General features: G+C 45.0%; 1 protein-coding gene across 1 annotated transcript in view; it reads right to left on the bottom strand.

Moving 5' to 3' along the window:
- LOC147457865 (VASCULAR-RELATED NAC-DOMAIN 6) overlaps positions 1 to 8,630 on the bottom strand; it is a 72,562-nt gene extending 63,932 nt beyond the window's left edge. Inside the window, exon 1 of the mRNA XM_086512648.1 lies at positions 8,249 to 8,630. Coding sequence (XP_086368774.1) covers positions 8,249 to 8,485 — 237 coding nt within the window. The 5' untranslated portion in view covers positions 8,486 to 8,630. The remainder of the gene's footprint in view (positions 1 to 8,248) is intronic.
- Between the last annotated feature and the right edge of the window lie 13,726 nt (positions 8,631 to 22,356).

Below are 22,356 nucleotides of genomic sequence, written 5' to 3'. Positions count from 1 at the left end.
AGACTTGACTGACTGAACTAAACCCTTGTCGTGTTGTAGCTTGTCCACGGACACATAGGGTTGGATGTGTCACGTGATATTCCCTCCTTTTCAAAGTGAGGTACTGGTACCGAACTGTATGGCATCGATGGAGATCGCCAATAGCATCCGGAATCCTGGAAGGGACTCTTCGCCGGCCCACTCTGATGTGTGGGTCGTGCAGTACTTGAACTTCATAAAGGTTTGCAACGCTTGCTTCTTTGGGCCGCGCCGAAAGCGACACAAAGTCTTCTGTGGCTCCTTCGATGCTTCAACTTCGTCTAGAGTCATGCTTCTTCCGTCTTTAAGAATCTCCATGGCTGAAAATTCTTGAAACCACTTCCAACACAAAAACATGAACATACCCATTCCATGTAAAGTGACTGCTAAAGACTGTGCATGCAATGTAGATGAACAATTAGATGGAGTGCCAAACCGTTCACCACACACACGCAAACAATGAGATCGAATAGTGTCTTTCTGATCTAAATCAATCAACTTTGGCAATTCACAACTGAAATGCCCATGCTTGGTGCTCATACTTGCTTGTGCTCTTTCTACGAATGTGTCGTGCCAAGGAAGAGACATGGAATGTGACTTCCTTGAATGCATACTTTTCAGCTTTTCATGAACAATCCTCATACATTTGTGCTCATTCATGAGTGAAACGTGCTCAACTTACAATATGTCATGCCTAGTAAAAGGGATCACATAAAGATGCTGACGAAAATACAGGAACCGATCACGAATGAAACACTCGAACAATGCATGCGTATGAATCATGCGAACACATAATACTTCCTATGAGGGTTCTTTGGACCGAGGCTCGAGAGCCAAGATCGGTTCTTCCTAAGGGGGTTCTTTTGACCTAGTCTCAAGAGCCAAGATCGGTTCTTCGTGACTGATCGCATCTGCAATGAAGTTAGCTTCACTAGAGAAAGTATCAACTAACACATCATCCTTGTGAACAATCACATCATCTTCATGCAACTCATCATGCTTGTGAGAAATCACATCTTGATCATCATGCAAATCATCATGTTTGTCATTGTCATCCAAATCATCATGCAAATCTTGTTTGTCATGCTTTGGAGAAGAAGAGACTGACAGAGTCTCCTTCTCCTGAATCCGTTCAATCTTCGCCTGTACATTAGCAATGAGAGGGAGAATGAACAACTTGCTCTCCACGAATGACAATGGGAGAATCACTTTTGGCATTGAAAGTAAACGTATTCTCCGCCCAATCAATGAGAGGGTTATGCTCATGAAACCATCGAATGCCCAAAATCATATCACATCCTGAGAGAGGAGAGACAAAAAAATTTCTACGGAAAGCAACTTGTTAAACTGTAAACAACACATCGAGGCACTCTTTCGTGGTGTGAGAGTCCATACCGGGAGCAAAGCCAGAGACCTCGAGAGGCGATTTCTGACTAACCTCTAGGCGGGCTCTCTCAGCAAGAGCAGGACTGATCACATCATGCATACTCCCTGGGTCAAACAATATGACAAAACGTTGCCCCGTCATATGACCATAACATTTAATGAGAGACTCATCAATGGGAGGGTCAGGAGAAACTTGAGGCACACTCGTGTTGTCATTGATTGCATTGACAGAGGAAGTGGGTTCTGTGGATTCTTTAGATTCATTAGAGTCAAGCTTAGGACATGCTCGTTTTATGTGACCCTTAAAGTGACAATGAAAACAACGACCTTTCTTAGAATAAGTGTTTTGCTCTTCCGACGTGATGTATCCTCCTAAAATTCCTTGTGCTACCTTTTCATATGGAGTGAGCTTAGGTTTAGCAATTGTGTTAGCCTTACCCTTAGGTTCATTTTGAGAGTTCTTTTCTGAGAGACTGTTGGAAGATTGGTTAGAAGAGTTACCATTCTTACCGTTCTTACCATTCTGAGGGTTCTGAAAAGTCTGTGAGATACTTGTGGAAGTCTTGTTCTCCTTAGGCTTTCCCTTGTTGTGCTTCATCTCCTATGCGAGAGCACTCGCTACCGCCTTGTTGAGATCGATTGGATCGAGCACCTCGACATCGTACTTGATATACTCGTCCAATCCATAAAGGAATGTCTCCTTGCACTCATCATCCGACTTGCATAATTGGGTACCTAGCTGCAAAACACGATGAGAAAACGACATAACTGGCATACCATTTTTCTTCAGAGCGCACCAATCGTCCTTCAATCGTGCGAGGTACTGAGGTGGCATAAATCGCGCCTTGAGCTTGTCTTGGAAATCAGCCCAATTGAAGGAAAGGGACATGAATTCATCGGCTTCCTCTAGGTGCGCGGCTAACTGTGACTCTTGCTATGCGTGGTACCAATTGATGGCATCACCGGCAAGGTACATAGCTGCCGTCAAAACCTTGCTATTTCCTGTCTTCTTAGTTGTCGCAAAATAAGATTTAAATTGATGCAACCAAGAATGAATAACCGTAGCATCCATCTTACCATCATACTTACTGAAAGTAAACTTCTCTCTCTGATTGGATTCTTGGAGTCCGAATCTCGGCTTGCGCCACTTGATGAACTCCCAACATCTTTGGCTGGTTCAGACTTTGAGGCAAGTACTTGTTGAATCAATTCTTGAGTGCGGAGGTCCCTTTGCACCTCATGCTCGGCCTCCAAGGTCGCTCGTCTTGCGTCGGCTTCCTCTTTTCTTTGTGCTTTTCTTTCTTTTCGTTCATCGTGCTCGTGTTCCAAGGCAATGTGAGTCGCTTCTTGTTGTGCCATCATGTCCAACATCGACTTGACCATCTCCTTCATAGGATTTGGTACAACTCGTGGCGTAGATGGGGAAGGGGGAGGGTCGGAAAAACCTCCTGGTGGGAAAAATTCTTCGTCGCCTCTCTCATGCTCATCACTTGTATGCGAAGTATCCATTCCGCTTCGGGTGATGACCATGCATTATGATCTTTGGTTCTTAAGTTCACGAGGAACTTAGGTTCTTGTGGGTCTTGGGTTCTTGGGTTCTTGGGGGTCTTGAGTTCTTTAGGTTCTTGAGGTTCTTGAGGGTCTTCTTTCGCTTGCAATCTGTGTTAGAGAAGAATCTTCCCTTCACCCGAATTCTGCTCTTTTCCGCAGGCACACCCCTTGGCGCCTTTCGCTCACACCAAGGTTGCTTTTTCCCACCTCACGTCGATTGGCCGGCCGCTAAGTGCACGGTCCGCTCTCAATGAGTAAAAAGAGGCACAAGGGGAGGCTGGACAAGCCCTTCTTTCTTGGGTTTCCTGTCACTCTTCAAAAACACGAATAGGAATCAACACGCCCAAGCGAACTTGGGTTCGTGCGACCTCAACAAGCAAAAAAAATTATGTGGTTCTTGTGGTTCTTTCCTTAAGTGATACAGAACACTGCCAAAGCTCTGATACCAATGTAAGGTGCAGCGGAATGAATGTTGAACTTTGCTCAAGATGAGTGCTCCGAACTGTGCTCAAGGTGTCACAAACGAGAGCGCATAACAATATAAAATATACTCGGATAAATAGAATTTATCACTTAATATTGAAGCCAAAGATATAGAGAGAAATAGATAGAGAGAGAGATAGAGAGTGAGAAGATCGACACAGTACTGGGGACCAGAAGATGGGCTAGTCCCCCCCCTTAAAGAGAATTCTTTATTAGGGAGAATCTTTTTACAAGTACAAGAACCGGAGAAAACCCCTCCGTTCTAAATCTCTGACTCGATGGTCGTTCCTTCCCGTAAGGGAAATCCGAGAGACGAGCTCTCAATCCTTTTTCCGTCTGTACTCGGAGTCGAGACTCCGCAGACAATTTCCGAATTCCGTTCCCGGAATTCCCAAGCGTAGGCCGAAGCCTTCTCGCTTCTCCTTCGCGATGAAGTACCTGCAAACACACACGCAAACACACGACAACAATTCGCATGGCGAATCCACAATAGATACCTGTCGCTCTTGCACGAGAAAAGCGACTTCCGTGCTTCGTAGTCTCGCGATCTCTCGCGTCTTCTGGCGGCAGAGTCTTCTCTTGCTGGCGTTGATAACCCCCCTTCAGTGAGGGCATGTGGTGCTTTTATAGCTCCTTCACCATGGCACGAATAGCTGCTCGCGGAGAGATCGCGGCCGTTTTTTTCTTTTCTTTTCTTTTTTTTTTTTTCTTTTCTACCCGAAATAGGGAGAGAGAATTCCCTGGCTGGTTTTGTTGCTTTATTTTCTAAGTGGCTGCCCACTTATTAAGTGGACGACCGGCATATTTTTAAAATTGGTCTGAACCTGCCCAAAAACTCAATAAAACCTTATAAGTTAAAATCAATGCTTTCACAACACTTCCCAAGCGTCCCTGGATGCAACCACATGCACAAATGCAATGCAAACATAGATTCCTCGCGGGAAAGCGTTTGCTCTTCCCGGAAAACTCGTTCAAATTTTCCGCTTTTTAAGAAAAGCTTCTCATAACCCATCTTTATTCTTGTGCTTGCGTCTTTACGCGTATTCCTCTTTTCCAGTTCGGATTTCCTCTCGACTATGGATATTCCCTTTCCGATGCACCCATCACCCACCTTGTGACGCATCAAGAATACCCATCACCTAGTCCTTTCCTACCGAACTTACGGTACAATCCCCTTCACGATGCTCTATGTCACCCATCCTATGACGCATCAGAGATGTCCGTTCCCGGATGGTCGGATACTTCTTTCCGATGCTCCCTGTCACCCATCCGATGTGACGCATCAGAAGTACCCGTTCCTGGTGGCCTTACAGATATTCCCGTTCTCAGTGCTCCCGTCATTACTTTAAATGACGCACTAAGAATACTCTGTTCTCGGATGTCTCCAGTGAGAAAAACCCTCACACTTAAAATTCCAATAATTCATTTAGAATTAGTTTCTTGGTGTTCCAAGCGAGAAAACCCTCTCACTTATAAATCTAATAATTCATTTAGAATTATTTTTCTGTCAAATAAAGCCAATTTAGCAACACAAGGTTCCTTTTACTTACGGAAGGAAGAGCCTTCCGTTCCTTTAGTGAGAGAGTGCAATGGACACAAACAAAGTAAATGGACACTGTGAATGGAAGTGCATGAGACTGAGAGATAGAGAAGAGAATACGACACCAGAGATGTTGTAAAACCCTCCTCCGAAGGCCCCACTCTCTATGGCGAGAGCGGTCTACTTATGATTGCACACAAATCTCTACAATGCTTGGACTTGCCGACGATGTCGATGACGATGAGGCCGACGACGAGACAGGCTGAAATCCGAAAACTTCTATCTGCTGAATTCTGACTCTGTGTCGGTGACGATGTCGATGGCAACGATGCGACGACGACGCGCTGAAAACGCAGATGCTGAAATCTGTATTTTCCGGGCTGAAACTGCAAACTTCGATGGATCCCATCGTGCGACGAGGAACTGCTGCGGGAAGGTGAGATCTGCAAGGTTCGGAACTTGATCTGCGAGTGCTAAAGGCTGAAAACTGAAAACGTTGGTCCTATGGCTGATTCTGTCGCGATGATCTGCAAAAATGCTAAGGTTGTGCTACAAACCAAAAACGCTAGGGCTGAAATTGGTCCTGCTGTCGCCGGTGGTTCTGCAAATGCAAAATGCTAGGCTAATCTGCTGTGTCGTGATGACACCGGGGCTGATCTACTATGCACAAAACGCCAAGGCTGATCTGATGCAAAAATGCTGGGTCCTCAGATGGCTGAAAACGCTAGGGCTACTACAGGTGTTGGTCTTGCTGAGAAGTTGCCTGTTGAGCAAGGTGCTCCTGCTGCCTCTTCTGCCAGAAAGCGCTAGCGCTAGGTTTTCTTATATACAAACTTAGCAAAATTGCCCTACCTACTTTCCAACAAAAGTCACTTAAAAATAATAAGTGAAAAATGTCAAAAATAGGGAAAATAGGCCTATGCACTGTAAAAATGCTACTGATGGGATCTGACTGGAATCTGATGGTCATGTTGTGTGCAACTAGAGGATATGCATCTAATCTAAGTGTCTGGACATGCACGGTCTGCGAACAAACTCACAAAAGTGCCAGATCACTTCCTATTCTAGACTTGACTGACTGAACTGAACCCTTGTCGTGTTGTAGCTTGTCCACGGACACATAGGGTTGGATGTGTCACGTGACAACTATCAAGAATCCAATCATGACCATCTCGAACCCCAAGAGACATCTCAACCTTCATTGTCCGTGGAGAGTCCTCTAAGGGTAGAATCGACAAATGAACAAAAGTTGGTGAATGCACCGCCGCAGCCGCCGTAGCAGTCAGAGCATCTCCAACTCCCATGGGACACTTCCGCCAATAATGGCCTTTTTCCCCACAATGATTGCAATTCCGATCCGCCTTCAATGCATCCTTTTCAGCAGCACTCCTCTCTGGCTTGTTGTTGCTTTTCTTTTACCCTTCTACTTGTTGTTTCTGCTATGTGGGAAGAACCGGCCAAGGCTTCGGAGCTTGGCTTCTTTCCCGTATTAAACCTCTCCTCTTGGTCCAAAACCAATAATTTCGTCCCAAGAAATAGTATTCAATTTGCCACTCGTAATCAGCGAAGAATAGAAATTGATATACCGAGGGGGTAATTGAACCAAAAGGTAGATGGCCATGTCCTTTGAATTGATAAGCTTTCCCATATGAAGTATCTCTTGTTGAAGGTCTTGCATCTTATTGATATAGTTTCTCATGGACGAGTGCTTCGCATCCAAGGTCCTCAACTACACCTCTAAAGCTATCCGCTTCATAGGAGACTCGATCATATAGAGAAGAAAGCCGATCCCAATTAAACTACGCCTCCTTGACAAATAATAGATGGTGTACTATTGAGGATTATGAAAGATTGGATTCGAGCGTTGACATACTCCCATGACTTCACTCCCAAATCCTTTGGCTTTAAAAGTTGCTCGAAACAAAGCCTCCAAGCTCGTAAGAGTCGAAGATTGCAATCATGGTTGATTTCCGTATTGCATAGTTGTTGCCATTCACTTGCTGATCCAAGGGAAAGGTAGGTATCTTGATTGGTTGATCACCTATGCGGAGTAGAACTGGGACCAATCTTCCCACTCCTCGTTAACAGGTGGTTCTCCACCATCGGGTGCTACCTTAGGTCATACTTCTTTACCATAACTTGAGTGGCTAACAAAATCATCACTCCTCTCCATTGTGTGAGAGAATTTGGGCATGTGACGACGCTAGGTCGAGGTAGAGGGAGAGAAACCTTCAAATTTGCCCACTACAATCCCAAATGAGTGAAAAACGCAAAAAAAAAACAGTAAACGGTCCTGTTTTGTCAGAAAAATTCAACACCAAAAACTTGCACAAATCACCAATCCGACTCAACAGCACGTCTTGGCTTTCATACCATGTCAAAGGTGCAATGAAAAAGGGTGAACAGGATGGTTATCTCGTCTACAACCACAAGCAAACCTCCTCTCGCGATCGAGCAGCCAACATATCTCGGATCTATCGCGACAAATCTCCTCGTACACGATCTCCTACCACGTAACACCCACCAAACGGCCACGGAAACAACCCGCAGGCGCACACTAGTTATGTAGGGTGTCTAGGCAGAGGGCGATGATGCATGAGAAAACGTTAGGGGAGAGAAAATGCTACACCATTTAGAGAGAGAAAATCCTAGAGAGAGATGTAGCCCAAACGATGGAAGCTTTGCTCACTGATCACAACATGCCAACAAGTAAAGGGGGAGCGTTGCCTATATAGGAAAATCCTAGATTTGCCCTACTCGGCTTGAAACCCCATGACTTAAAAATTGCCAAAAAGCCAAAATGTTCAAAAATATGCAAACTCACTGAAAAGTGACCTAAACCCACATTTAACAACACAATTGCAGAACACTCGAGACTCTCTAACACCGAGAAACCCTAGGAACAAGGGTCCCACCTCATGCACTCCCTAATCTGCTCTTGAGAGATATTGGAGCCACCACACGGACAAGAATCTGAACTCTTACATATGCATGCTATCAATGCATTCAAAGTAGAGGACAAGGAAAGCCAAATCCACACAATTCTCTTCCCTATGCTGCTCACATGGAGAAGGGGCGTTCCCATGCAATGTGTTTTGCACTGAATTTGAAATCATAACAGTATTAGCAAAAAGCGCTCCTCAGCCCAAAAGACATGGCTTAACCCGTTGAAAATCCAGAGGTTTACAGTTTCCTGTAGCACAAATTTAAAATAAACATGCACTGGGAATCCTGTGGACAAGCACACGAGCAAAGAACAGAACGGAGTACCATTTTCCTCTCTTTGCCCAGTTTCTGGGGACAGGCCTTCGCAATATGATCGGTGGATTTGCAGATGAAGCAGCCATCGCCAGGCTTCTTTCCTGCGACCCGTAGAGGATGCTTCTTTGAAATCTTGCGGGAGTTGCAGGCAGCCTTGAGGGGCGGGCGAGCTTCTTCTGTTTGTGTTTGTTGAGCTTCCGCTCCTCTAAGGCGCTTTTTCGCCAGACGTTGCCGCTTGTTCCCCATAAATTCACCAATTACAAGCCCATGGTTCTCATGTGCGCGCGTGCGCAGAATGTGTGTGTGTGTGTGTGTGTGTGTGTGTGAGAGAGAGAGAGAGAGAGAGAGAGAGAGAGTGAGTGTGTCACTGTGTGTGTGTGTAGGATTTACAGAAAAAGTGTCACTGAGAGGGAGAGAAAGAGGCAGGCAGACTAAAGGGTACGGAAATTTAATGAGGATCAACGGTGGGAATCTTGTGCACGAATCTCAAGGAGGTTTAAGGGCTCAAAAAAATGGGTGTCAAGTATCGCGCGTTGGATTTAAACCGGGGTGGGGACCATGCAAGGTTTGTCACCTATCCAAGACTCCCCAAACGTATACAAAATAAGTAAACCCGGACAGCCTCCTTGTGTGTTCAAGTTTACCTTTTCATGTCCTAGTTTACTCTAGGTCATCCTACGGTTGCGCGTGTCCCGATCTGCGTGTCCTAGTTCCCTTGTTGTAGATCCCACCGCTTGGGCTTAATTTAATTGCCCATGCTCTTGAGTGTTGAGGGGAGGCGGGGCTTCAGCCTAAACATCGTCCCAAAACCTCATTTTTGGCCTGCTTACTAGTCTAGCAATTTTTTGGCCTACCCAAGGACTCATGCCATAGTGATGTGTTCCAATGTTCGGGAAAAATGTGTCTCACCTTAATATCGTGTTGTTTTCAATTTCAAACATGCCGGTTGAGGGCAAGGGGAAATGGAGAATTTCCGTCCCAAAACAAAGAAAAATAGTGTAAAAACCCACAAAATAAACCTAATTTTCTAAAATTTCTTCTTGTCAAATTCAAGGAAAGGAATTTTGTATGTTTGGAAAAATGATTTTTCCCATACATTGATGTGTTCCCTTTTTCCTAATGAAAAGAGGAGAGGTTGTTTCAAAAAAATGTACATTTTTTTTATTTGTTAGTTACGAGAGCAAACACTTATTATAGAGATTTATAAAGATAGAGCTTTGGAGACACTCAATACAAAGATTTTTTGAAATCGTAATGTGAAAGAAGCACGGGATCTCAAAGTTTCAAAGGAAAAGAAAGCCCAGCTCTTACCATCATCCCTTCCTATCATCCCTCTACCCTACCTCCCCTACGCTAGTTATTTTTAAAAAAACTACTTAGCAAATGTGGAATTTTCTGATCTCTCTCGCCGCCCTTGTGCGGAGAGAGAGAGAGAGAGAGAGAGAGAGAGAGAGAGGACAACGCAGACCACACTCGTGCTACCTCAAGACCACGCTCGAGCTCCCTACGAATCCAACTTCCAACAACCCTCGAGGGATTCACCATGAAAAACTTATCGTACCACGTAAGTGCAAGGGAGGGGGTTTTTTTAACAAGTTACATAAGCATATAAGTTAAGGGTAGGCCCCCAATAATTTATCTCCCAAGCTTCAAAATAAGGGAGGGGGTATTATATTTATTGGTTTTGGGGGGGGGGGGGGTGAGAAAAGGAAAAAATGAGAGGATATTTTTGTGTTTCAAAATTATGGCTTCCCAAAAGAGTCTTCCCTTGAACTTTTGAGTCAATAGCTACAAAGATCCATGCAAGAACTAACACTGCTTTGTATCAATTGTTTGTTTTGTGACTATAGTTCATTTGTTGAGGGATGAAATCTATAAAGAGTTGTATAGCACAACTTTATGACCATGTTTTTTGAGTAATTTAGATGGGGTAGAATTGGACGATTAGCTAGAGTGCAAGTTGAGCGGGTACATACTTTGAAAGTCAAACTAACACACATTGAGGGTACATCTACTTATCAACATTAGTGGTTCCTTAGTACGCTGCCAGTCACTATGCTGCTCGCTCTTTGACTAGTTTTACTCAGCTAGATCATCTGAGACCAAAATTTTATATGTAAGATAGAGGTATGATAATTTCCTGCATTGATTGTCGTATAAGCGTAGAAAGGGGGGTCATATTCCCTAATATGAGTCGTATATAGGGGTTTTATCAAAGTTGTTCGCTCGCAGGTGGCGTCTCGGTTTTATATAGAGTGAATCCCCCAGGCAACAATCTCACACGCCAACCCTAGCCCTGAGAGAGAGAGAGAGAGAGAGAGAGAGAGAGAGAGAGAGAGAGAGGCTCATGGATCCACTGTGTCCCTTGTGGCTTCTTCTTCTCCCACACTTCCTCATTACCTGCCTGCTTAGGGTTGAGGAGAGTCCCTCAAGCATGCTTCTCGTAGGATCGTGTGTGAATGGCTACAAGAAACCCCTAGCTACTATCGGTGTTTTGACGATGGACCCTGTCGTGTGATTGTTGGCCCTTTGATGGATGAGCTTGCTAAGAAGTACAAAGCCCGAGTTAGGTGCTTGAAGCTCAGCACAAATAAAATCCCCTCGACAGCAACTGAGTATGGGATCCGAAGTATTCCAACAGTGATGATCTTCAAGGGAGGAGCAAAGCAAGACACTATTATCGGTGCTATGCTGATGGCAGGTTTCAGTCTCAAGATTGTTTGGGGATGCTCATGCTTGAAAATGGCCATAGAATAGTGTTTCAATTGTAGCTTACTGTTTCTTTTCATGTGCTGCACTGTATTTGATGGTACTAATAAAAACTGCAATTCATGATGATACGAGCCTACCTTTGTGCACAGAGAGAGAGAGAGAGAGAGAGGCATCCAAGCAAAACTCTTGTGCCCTCTTCCTCCTGCTTCATCATTGTCACGCCTCCTTGACATTAGCTCCTCTAGGAGAGGCGAGTTGTGTCTTCTCCTCCTGCAAGCCCTCTCTCTGAAGCACTCTTAGAAGATCGCATGGGTGAAGGATGCCAGAACTTTGCAACCTCCTCCCTCGGTATTGGACTTGTTGCATCCTCCTCAGATTCGAGGTAGAGAGAGTAGAGAGTTGAGACAGAGAGAGAGAGAGAGAGAGAGAGAGAGATAGAGATGCTTGCGAGAATTCACTTTCAAAGATGAGAGATAGGGAGAACTGCCCCAACAACTAGTGCCTAGAACATAGATCCCGTGATCATACTTGCAAAAAGTACGCATCCCCCTCCAATTTTCACCCCCTTCAATTTTCACCACAAAAAAAGGGATTTTTTGAGTTTTTCCCAAGTGTCTCTTCTCTTTTCTCTTTTCTTGTGATGAGCTTAACTAATATAATTTTGGTTTGTATCTCGGTGTGTGCCTTATCTCTCGTCCCATAATAGTTTTTGGCAAACCTCGTGATTTTATGACTTGCTATTTTTCTTTTTGTAAAGTAGGAGCATTCCCGCTCGTAAGCTACAAAGTGCGCTTTTGGGCATCACTCAGCCGTTCAAACCCATGACATGGGTGACAAAGATCAATCAACTAAGCTAGCTCCCGTTTGACTGCAGTCTAGCAATTTATCTTTTCAAGATATAGTAGGATACTCATACAATATGATTTTAAAACATGTGGTATCACAATGAAATATTATGTTTTTTGGAAACAAGTGTAGCTTCAATGAACTATGCAGATTACAATATATTCCAAAAGCATGAAAATTAATATTTGACACAATACTCAATGTCCCTCTTTAAAGAGAGAGGTACACAAATGTACTCCACAACCTCTCACATCGGCCTAAAAGAAATAATTTTAAAAAAGTTTATTATCATTAACTTGCTCTGGCACTAATCCGCAAGCTTTATCCAATGGGCCAGAGATGCACCCAAAATCCAGCCCTTTACTAAGGAGTACTTATGTAGTCTGAAAATCAATTACCCCCAAAAGATTGGATACCTTTGACTTCTCCCTGCATACGCTTACTGCGGCAGACCTTGTTGTCGCACACCCACACCCCCTCCTCCCCCCTTCTTTCTTGACAGCTCCATGCAGAGGACATGGTATGCGGATAGATGGTGGACACACCTCCCAGAGCCAAGCTGAGAACGAGCCACTGAGTTGTGCAGCTTCTCTCTTCTCCATCCACTCATCATCGACTCCCGTGTCCCACACTAAATCATCGGAACCTCTGCAAGTGAAACACGACAACCTTCCTTTTGTGCAGTTCTCTCTCCCTTTTCATGCGTGCGTGCTTTGGCACCTTGCCCACACACGCGTGCGCACGCACGCACACACATCAAAAGGGAGGAAAAAGGAGACATATCTATGCTTTAATGCAGATTGGAGTTACCCATTTCCCTCTCGTGCTCTAGACCCTTTCAAATTTCCCCATCAAATCCCTTTATTCCACTTATCATGCATTTTCAAATCGTTACCACATACTCAGACAAATTCTTATAGCGAATAATATATCAAGGTGAAAATAAAATATCTTCTGAAACATATATTTGATGCAAAAATGAGATTGTAATTATGCTAGAAATAGAGCATTGTATCTAAATGTGTTGTAGTTTGATCAGGCAAGTTGCTCCATTTTGCCACGATCAGTGTTTCACTAATTGTTGTTTTGAACAATTGTAACTTGAACTTAATGAAGAGAATATAATGTAGTTATATTTTCTTGAACAATTGTAGCTTGAAAATAATGAAGAGAATATGATGTAGTTATCCATAATTGTTGTTTCGAGCAATTGTAACTTGAATATAAAGAAGAGAATATAATGTAGTTATCCATAATTGTACCAAGTTGTTGTTACTGTAAGAGTTTTATGTGAACATAGTAACTTAGAACACTCATTAATGGAAGATGAGTAGAGAGAAGGAGATGATGTACCTACAAATGAAATATTGATTGGCACAAGGTTGAAATAGTGCTAGCTGTAGGATGGTCTGGCTCCTTTTACCTCTCACACAAGTAAGAGAAAAGTGTTAGAAGCTACTTCATGTAAACGTTTCTATCAAAAGACATTAATGCAAGACATGTTTGTGCAAATTTCAAACTATAAGTGATCATAGATCAGACACACCACACAGACGAGAGGGGCGCTATTCTTCCTTGTTAATATAATCACAAAAAGATGCGTGCTTCTTTCCGTTACTGAGGGGGACTCCTAGTGTTAGGAGCCGAGTTGGGGCTTCCAGTGTGAAGGGGATCGGGGAGCACCACAAACGGAGAGTGAGAGAGAGAAGGAGACACACGACACACAGATATGGGTGGGGAGACTCAAAGAGTGAGCAGTCCCCTATACACTTATGCTATGTATAAGGTATACAAGTTAGTGGGCGCCCAGACTCTAATGGCCGGGCAAGGCACACGCGCCTATACCCCAACAACCTCCCACTTAAAGGCGATTGTGCCTTTAAGCAAGGGAACTTAGTCTAAAGACTACAAAAGGCGAGAGAAAATCGCTCTCAACCGATGCCCACTGGCTGACTGTGATCGTGTGCATCCGACTGTCTTGCTCCCGTGTAAGTCCATACACCACCAGACGTACCGCACACGTACTGCAAGTATGTACGCAATACCTGCATATCTCCCTCGTGCACTATGCCATCATCAGTTAACAAACGACTAACAACCCCAACTGCAAATGCTCCCACTGCAGCTGCGATATCTGGTCTCAAGATCAACATCTTATACATGAGACCACCGAATGCCGATGAAATGCTAGCGGGCCCTGCTAGCTCTACGGAGCATGCATCAACATATATATCTCCTGCAATAGGCATCTCTGACTAACAAGGCGTGTCATCCACATGCATCTCCTGACTGTTCGCAAAAGACGCATCAACCTGTCGTGCAACCTCGGAGCAAACCAGCTGCTCTAGGTGTTTGCTAGAAGACATATCCTGCACAACTATATCCCCATGCTCACTGTCAAGCATAGAAAGGAATGACTGCATAATCACTGACATCTCAGCCTCCTCTGCAATCATCCACTGCAAACATGACCACTCAATCTACTGTGACTCACGAGAGCTCTCATGCTCTAACTCCGTATGCATAGACTCTTGCACAACGTCCTCCTGTCGTGACTCACTAGAGCAAGACCGCTCTACCTGTCTATCCTGCATAGAAGTATCTCGCACAACTGACTCTCTGCTTTGCTCAGTCACTAGCAAAGCATGCATATCTGACTCTGTCACCTCTCTGTGTGACTGCTCAAGTCGTGCCCCAATTGTGTGCACAACGAGCTCACTACTCTGCACTCCATGCAAAGCATCCTGCAACCCATGAGCAAAAGAGATTGTCCGGGTCTCTCGCTCTCTGCATGGTTGTAACAAGATTGAGACTCGACCATCTCACACCAGTACTACGTGAAATGGGTACCATGTGCCAACTCTAGCACCTCTCGCAATCACTAGCGAACCCAAATGCAACGCAAAAGATCGCTCAAGCAACAATACCCGACATCCACTATCCCTGAGCTGACCAACAGAGATCAAACTCATCGTCAAATCTGACACATGACGCACATCTTTGAGTACGTACGATGCACCACTCGGTAATGACAGTCTCACATCTCCTGAATCAGTAATCTCATGCACTGACCCATCTGCCAATCGCACACTCCATGCACTCTGCTAGAATAGCTACTGAACGAGTCACGATACGGAGTGACATGAAAAGTAGCGTCCCTGTCTAGCACCCACTGCAAAAGAAGTGCACTATCCTCAAACGTCAAAAAATCAGGAGTAATACAGGAAGCAAATGTGATCTCACTGTCACTAGGGTACTCAGACACTGTATCTGATCCTGCAACTGTCAAGTCAACGGAGCCTATAGCATCTATTGCATCCTTGAGACTAGCCTGTCTCCTGTGCTGTCTCATACGACAAAAGCATCGCCGTCTAATGTTCCCTGTGTGACCACAATGCCAACATCTCAAGTGTCGACACGAACGAGAACGCCGTCTCTCATGAGTCATTGTCCTAGACTCGAAAGTCTCACACATATTGACTACTATAAGTGAATGTCAAAAATAACTGAATGTCAAAAATAACCAAGAGCTGTAACTCTACTCTAGGTACGATAGCAATGAAATGCACTCAACTAATCCAAAAGAAGCAACCTGCAACGAGGAAATGCTCTAAAAAAAACGAGCTCACCAGCACCTACAATGCTCATGCGAATCCACACATAAAATCTCTCGCAGTAGTGTAACCACACTGTGCTCCACAAATGGCAATGATGCAAATCCCAAATGCCAATTGTACGAGGCTCCTGTAAAGGAAACCAAGCTCCTGTATGGCTATAAAATATGGTTGCAAATCAGCCCTAAAACAGCCCCACTCTTAAACAACTGTATTAACAAGTCACAAACTGAAGGGGATCGGGGAGCACCTCAGACGGAGAGTGAGAGAGAGAGAGAAGGAGACACACACGATGTGGGTGGGGAGACACAAAGAGTGAGCATCCCCCTATACACTTATGCTATGTATAAGGTATACAAGTCAGTGGGCGCCCAGACTCTGGGCGGCCGGGCAAGGCACAGACGCCTATACCCCAACAACCTCCCACTTAAAGGCGACTGTGCCTTTAAGCAAGGGAACCTAGTCTAAAGACTACAAAAGGTGAGAGAAAACCGCTCTCAACCGATGCCCACTGGCTGACTGTGATCGTGTGCATCCGGCTGTCTTGCTCCCGTGTAAGTCCATACACCACCAGACGTGCCGCACACGTATTGCAAGTATGTATGCAATATCTGCATATCTCCCTTGTGCACTATGCCATCATCGGTCAACAAACGACTGACAACCCCAACTGCAAATGCTCCCACTGCAGCTGCGATATCCGGTCTCAAGATCAACATCTTATACATGAGACCACCGAATGCCGATGAAATGCTAGCGGGCCTTGCTAGCTCTACGGAGCATGCATCAACATATATATCTCCTGCAATAGGCATCTCTGACTAACAAGGCGTGTCATCCACATGCATCTCCTGACTGTTCGCAAAAGACGCATCAACCTGTCGTGCAACCTCGGAGCAAACCAGCTGCTCTAGGTGTTTGCTAGAAGACATATCCTGCACAACTATATCCCCATGCTCACTGTCAAGCATAGAAAGGAATGACTGCATAATCACTGACATCTCAGCCTCCTCTGCAATCATCCACTGCAAACATGACCACTCAATCTACTGTGACTCACGAGAGCTCTCATGCTCTAACTCCGTATGCATAGACTCTTGCACAACGTCCTCCTGTCGTGACTCACTAGAGCAAGACCGCTCTACCTGTCTATCCTGCATAGAAGTATCTCGCACAACTGACTCTCTGCTTTGCTCAGTCACTAGCAAAGCATGCATGTCTGACTCTGTCACCTCTCTGTGTGACTGCTCAAGTCGTGCCCCAAATGTGTGCATAATGAGCTCACTACTTTGCACTCCATGCAAAGCATCCTGCAACCCATGAGCAAAAGAGACTCGCCTGCTCTCTCGCTCTCTACCTGGCTGCATGATCACAGAGACAACACCGTCTCTCTCGTGATCCACATGCAATGGGTAACCTGTACCACTCCTGGCACCTCTCGCAATCACTAGCGAACCCGAATACATCACAAAATCTCGCTCTCGTAGCGAAATCTGACATCCACTATCTCGTAACTGTCTGACTGAGATCAAATCCCGTCTCAGATCTGGCACATAACGCACATGACGCAGGGTAAATCTCATACCAATGGGCAAGGACAAACATACGTCTCCTGCACCCTCAATGTCATACACAACACCATCAGCCATGTGCACACAACCAAGTCCCCCACTAGAAAACGTGCTAAACCACTCACGATGCGACGTGACATGGAATGTAGCATCTGAATCTAGTAACCACTGTGAAGACAATGTGCAATCCGATATGCAATCCGTAGACATAAGATCGTCTAAAGACAAGCTAGATGTAAATGTGACATTGCCATCACAAGCATACTCAGTAACCACCGTACTCATCTCACTAGCATCTGTCATGCCCAAATCTGCATCACGCATTTGTCGCCTCCGTTGTCTCAAACGCCTGAAACATCGACGCCTAATGTGCCCTCTATGTCCACAATGCCAACATGTCAAGTCTCTATGCCGTCGAGACTTGCGTGTGGGATCAATCTCTCTCATGGACATAGAAGTGGGACTAGACTCCCCAGTAGACATGGATGTCGCGTACATAGCATGTAAACTCTGCCATGAAGCATGAGTTGTAGTCTCCCTCGAGACGTGCCAGTAAACAAACTCAACCAGATGCAAATGAATTGTAGACATGGCTAACTCATCAAGATCCTGCCAATCATCATCACGCATAGACTTGGGCTTCGCCGATAAACCAAGCAAGGGTTTATCTTGCCCCAAATCTGCCAATGCAACAAGCATATGCTCCTTCCAAGCAACAAAATCTGCACCATCAAACTGTGTCAGACCATAACGCTGGAAGTCAAATGAAAAATCAGCCATAATGCTCGCAAAAGAGCAATCAACAATGAGTAGCAAATGTCAACCAAATCAGCCCTAAACTGACTCGAATCGCATCAACAAAAGTCTGCAAATATGGCTGTAAATCAGTCCCAAAATTCAGCTCTTAAACAGCTGCATAAACAAGTCACAAATGTGTCCCAAATCAGCCTATAACTGAGTCATACATGGACACCTGCAAAAAGGAAACAATGGCTGAAAATTCAGCGCCCAAATAAGCCCTCAAACCTGCCTGTAAACTTGTAAACTGTAGTTGAAACCTGCTGAAAAACCTCAAGCCATTAGTGCTCGAATCCGGCTACCTAGCTTGTAGCCACACAAGCATACATCACAATACTCACTCCTGTGAGTGTGCCAAGATAACTGTACGCCTGTCAAACCCGTGAGCTAATCACCAAGCCCACAATGTGCGGTATCGATGCATACACACGCACAAATCTCCCACCTGCAGAGAACACCGCACGCAAATGCTGAGTGCAACCCGCAATCTCTACCTAGATCGCATAAATGATACGCATAAAACTCCTGGGAAAATTTCGCTAGAGTTTCGTCAGTAAAATGGCCACAAAACCAGTAACCAAACTGACTGCACGCTCAAAACCATGAGCAACCAAAGCGCATCAAACCGTACTCCAAATGCATGCACCAAATCTCCACACTTTGCATACATCATTGCAAACACCTGCAAATCTAGTACACAAATATCTTCTCTACCTATGACTGCCAAAAAACATGCTCGAGGCATACATTGTCGAGCTCAAAAAGCAATCACATTAGTCTCCCTGAGCATCAAACCACATAAGGCATACATCGTATCCTCCCACCTGTGAGGAAACTTGCAGCAAATGTCACTTTCACATCTGAGAGCAAACCATGTGTGGAATCCTCGACACACAATAAACAACTGCTGCTGCTGCAGAAAATTCAGCATTCAGAATTTAAAAATTCTGATATGACGAGCACGTCCGGAGCGTGCCAAAACCCCAAGGTAGACTCCTGGATCACATGTATCCGAGTCCGGGTGTGAAAGCTATGTCAAAAAACCTCCGTTTCGACCCAAAAACGCAGCATAAACTGCCAAAAGAGGGCTGAAAAATGCAGCTCCTCAACCGTAGCTCGAATGAGGTTTCTGATGGCTCGAATGGCTTCGAAAAGGGGGTAAAACACAAGACACCTGGTGGAAACGCTCTCGGAAAGCTGAATTTGCCGATGCCGAAGTCGAAACCCTGTTTGCACTCTTGAAAGTGCGCTCGCGCGGACGCGATTTCGGGAATGAAATTGGCTCTCCGTTGTCGTCGTGACTGTGCACACACGCGCTCCCTCCCCACCTACTCTTTGATACCAATTGAAGGGGATCGGGGAGCACCTCAGACGGAGAGTGAGAGAGAGAGAGAAGGAGACACACACGATGTGGGTGGGGAGACACAAAGAGTGAGCAGTCCCCTATACACTTATGCTATGTATAAGGTATACAAGTCAGTGGGCGCCCACACTCTGGGCGGCCGGGCAAGGCACAGACGCCTATACCCCAACACAAACGTGTCCCAAATCAGCCTACAGCTGAGCCATACATGGACACCTGCAAAGAGGAAACAATGGCTGAAAATTCAGCGCCCAAATAAGCCCTCAAACTTGCCTGTAAACTTGTAAACCTGTAGTAGCTGAAACCTGCTGAAAAACCTCAAGCCATTAGTGCTCGAATCCGGCTACCTAGCTCGTAGCCACACAAGCATACATCACAATATTCACTCTGTGAGTGTGCCAAGATAACTATACGCTTGTCAAACTGTGAGCTAATCACCAAGCCCACATTGTGCGGTATCGATGCATACACACGCACAAATCTCCCACCTGTAGAGAACACCGCACGCAAATGCTGAGTGCAATGCGCAATCTCTACCTAGATCGTATAAATGATGCACATAAAACTCCTGGGAAAATTTGGCCAGATTTTCGACGCACAATGGCTATCAACACAAAATAACCATTGTCCTGCAAGCTCAATACAATGAGCAATCAATGCGTATCAAACTACACTCAACATACATGCATAAGCTCTGCAAACCTATGTCCAACAAATGCTCACAAAGAGTACCACAGGTGACCATTCATTTCATCCACAACCAACCTCTGCACTTGCTCACAAGATCTACTGCTCACCACATAAGCATACATAGAGCATTACCCGCTCAAAGACCATGTATGCAAGCCACAACACTGCAGAAGAACCCAACTGCAATTGGCAACACCTGTGGGGGTACTAGACTCAACCTGTACCTGGGAGTCAAACCCGATCTTGTAACACCTCATATGTGCCTGCTACCTGCTGTGTGCACGGGTAAGCTATCTGCAGCAAAAAAAACAACAGAGCCCAAAACTGTCCTGAAAAAACAGTCTCTGTGTTTTTAATTTCAGACCCACCTGCACTCCGAATCAGAAAATGATTCCTTCTACAAAGTCGTAGACCTTGAAGCCAGCTCCGTTTTGAACCAAATTTTTTTGGAATCGGAGCTTTGTAGCTCAAGTTATGAGCAAAACAGTAGACTGCTATCAAAATGTCAAAAACTGAACGACTTTCTTCTGTGCTTCTTTGAGCTCATAGAAAGGCTCAAACTCACTTCCCACCTCGATGCGTGATCTGAATGCATCAATCTCACAATGCTTTCATGTCTTTGGAAGCTCCAAGCTCCAATCTGTCGTCGATGTAGCCGTTGCAAAGCTTGCCGAGAAGAGGGAAAATGCTGTATACAGTGGGCTGATCTGTAGAGGAATTGTGGACTGATCTGTGAGCACTAGGAAGCTCTTGAGAGCTCTCCTGCAAGCCTCTGTATGGCTGCCCACAAGCCTCCTCTATTTCTTTGCTCTGTGACCTCTCCGCCATAGCCAACGAGTTCATCGTGAAGCCGTCCATCTACGCTCTCACACCTGTCGCTCTGATACCAATTGAAGGGGATCGGGGAGCACCATAGACGGAGAGTGAGAGAGAGAAGGAGACACACGACACACAGATATGGGTGGGGAGACTCAAAGAGTGAGCAGCCCCCTATACACTTATGCTATGTATAAGGTATACAAGTCAGTGGGCGCCCAGACTCTAGGCGGCCAGGCAAGGCACATGTGCCTATACCCCAACACAGTGTTGGAAGCAAGTTTGCATATAAGAGAGAATAGAAGATTATATATCGAGAGGCTTTTATTTTGAGGTGAGCTAATATTGTTGACTGAAACTTCTTACGCACGTAAGAGGAACACCATAGTCAAAGGTACCAATTTACCAATCTACAAGAGGGAAATAAAGAGGTTATTGTTGAGTTAAATAATGAGAACACTCAACACAACAAAAGAACTTTATTAAAAGTAAGCTCTACTCCATGGTTTTAAAATAGCAGGCTCTACTCTATGGTTTTAATATTTTGAAAGCTGTATTGGTTACATGTCATCATTTTTTGTTGTATGTGGAAATCCGTCCATTGTCTCTCTCTCTCTCTCTCTCTCTCTCTCTCTCTCTCTCTCTCTCTCTCTCTCTCTCTCTCTCTCTGTGTGTGTGTGTGTGTGTGTGTGTGCACTTTTTTTTGCCAAATTGACACCCACATTTGGCCAACAGTCAAAGCTATCAATATATGAGGAAAGACCTACTCTTCCCATTTACACGCTGAAAATGAGCTAGTTAAAGCAGTGCATGAGAACCAGACAAGAGTCCAAAAAGGGGATTGCTACGAATATCATCAAAGAGGAGGATCAAGACGAAAATGGCTCTTCCAGGTAACAATAAAGAGAATGAGCTCACCTGAGAGATGGAAAGGTAAGAAGGTAACACATTTTTTACATGAGTGATTACCCCATTCATGATGTTGTTGGATCTAGACTCTTGTTCGCACATCCATGAAGACAAGCAATTGCAACTCGCCCTTTGCTTGCAAGGGCGTAGGCCCATTAAAGTCCTACATTACATGCACGAGGTCTGTGTCGGAACCTAATGATCTTGGTGAGCATCCGTTGTGGGGTAAAATCCACCCAAACTAGATTGAAAATATCGAATAAGTGCCGCCAACAACTAAGTCAAGGCCAAACTAGTGGCCACAAAATTGTCAAGGCAAAAAAATTTCTTCGCGATGAAAAGCCCCAAATCAATTGAACTTTGTAACAAGGCGAGCGAGAGGAGTTCATGTTGTCAATGAAGAGTGGGAGAGAAGAGGTAAAAATAGCAGCAACCATCAAGCACATGTCTCGCCGGCTCCATGATCAAGTCCAATTGGTATGGAACGTGGGAGCCTCTTTGAAGCGTCGAGCCCTAGGGGATATACACATGAGTTGTCAATTGTTGCCTTTCTCGGCAGGTAACCTTTGCAAATCAGCTAAGTAAGCCAAAAACCACTTAATGAGCAAAATGGAATTGCATACGAAGGTTGCAAAGAAATTTGTGAGGCCAACGAACACAGTGAGTCGTATTGCAAGCTAAGGTAGCGTAAAAAGTGCATGAGCGCAATGAACGCAAGCGACAAGGCCAGCGCGCGTGATGAGGAAGCAGTCTCTCTCTCTCTCTCTCTTTCTCTCTCTCTCTCTCTCTCTGCGCCCC

The sequence above is a fragment of the Adiantum capillus-veneris genome, chromosome 5 (assembly GCF_014529385.1).
Source record: "Adiantum capillus-veneris isolate H3 chromosome 5, ASM1452938v2, whole genome shotgun sequence".
Classification (NCBI taxonomy): Eukaryota; Viridiplantae; Streptophyta; class Polypodiopsida; order Polypodiales; family Pteridaceae; genus Adiantum; species Adiantum capillus-veneris.
Note: the sequence above shows the minus strand (reverse complement) of the source record. Positions and strands in the feature narration are given on the sequence as shown.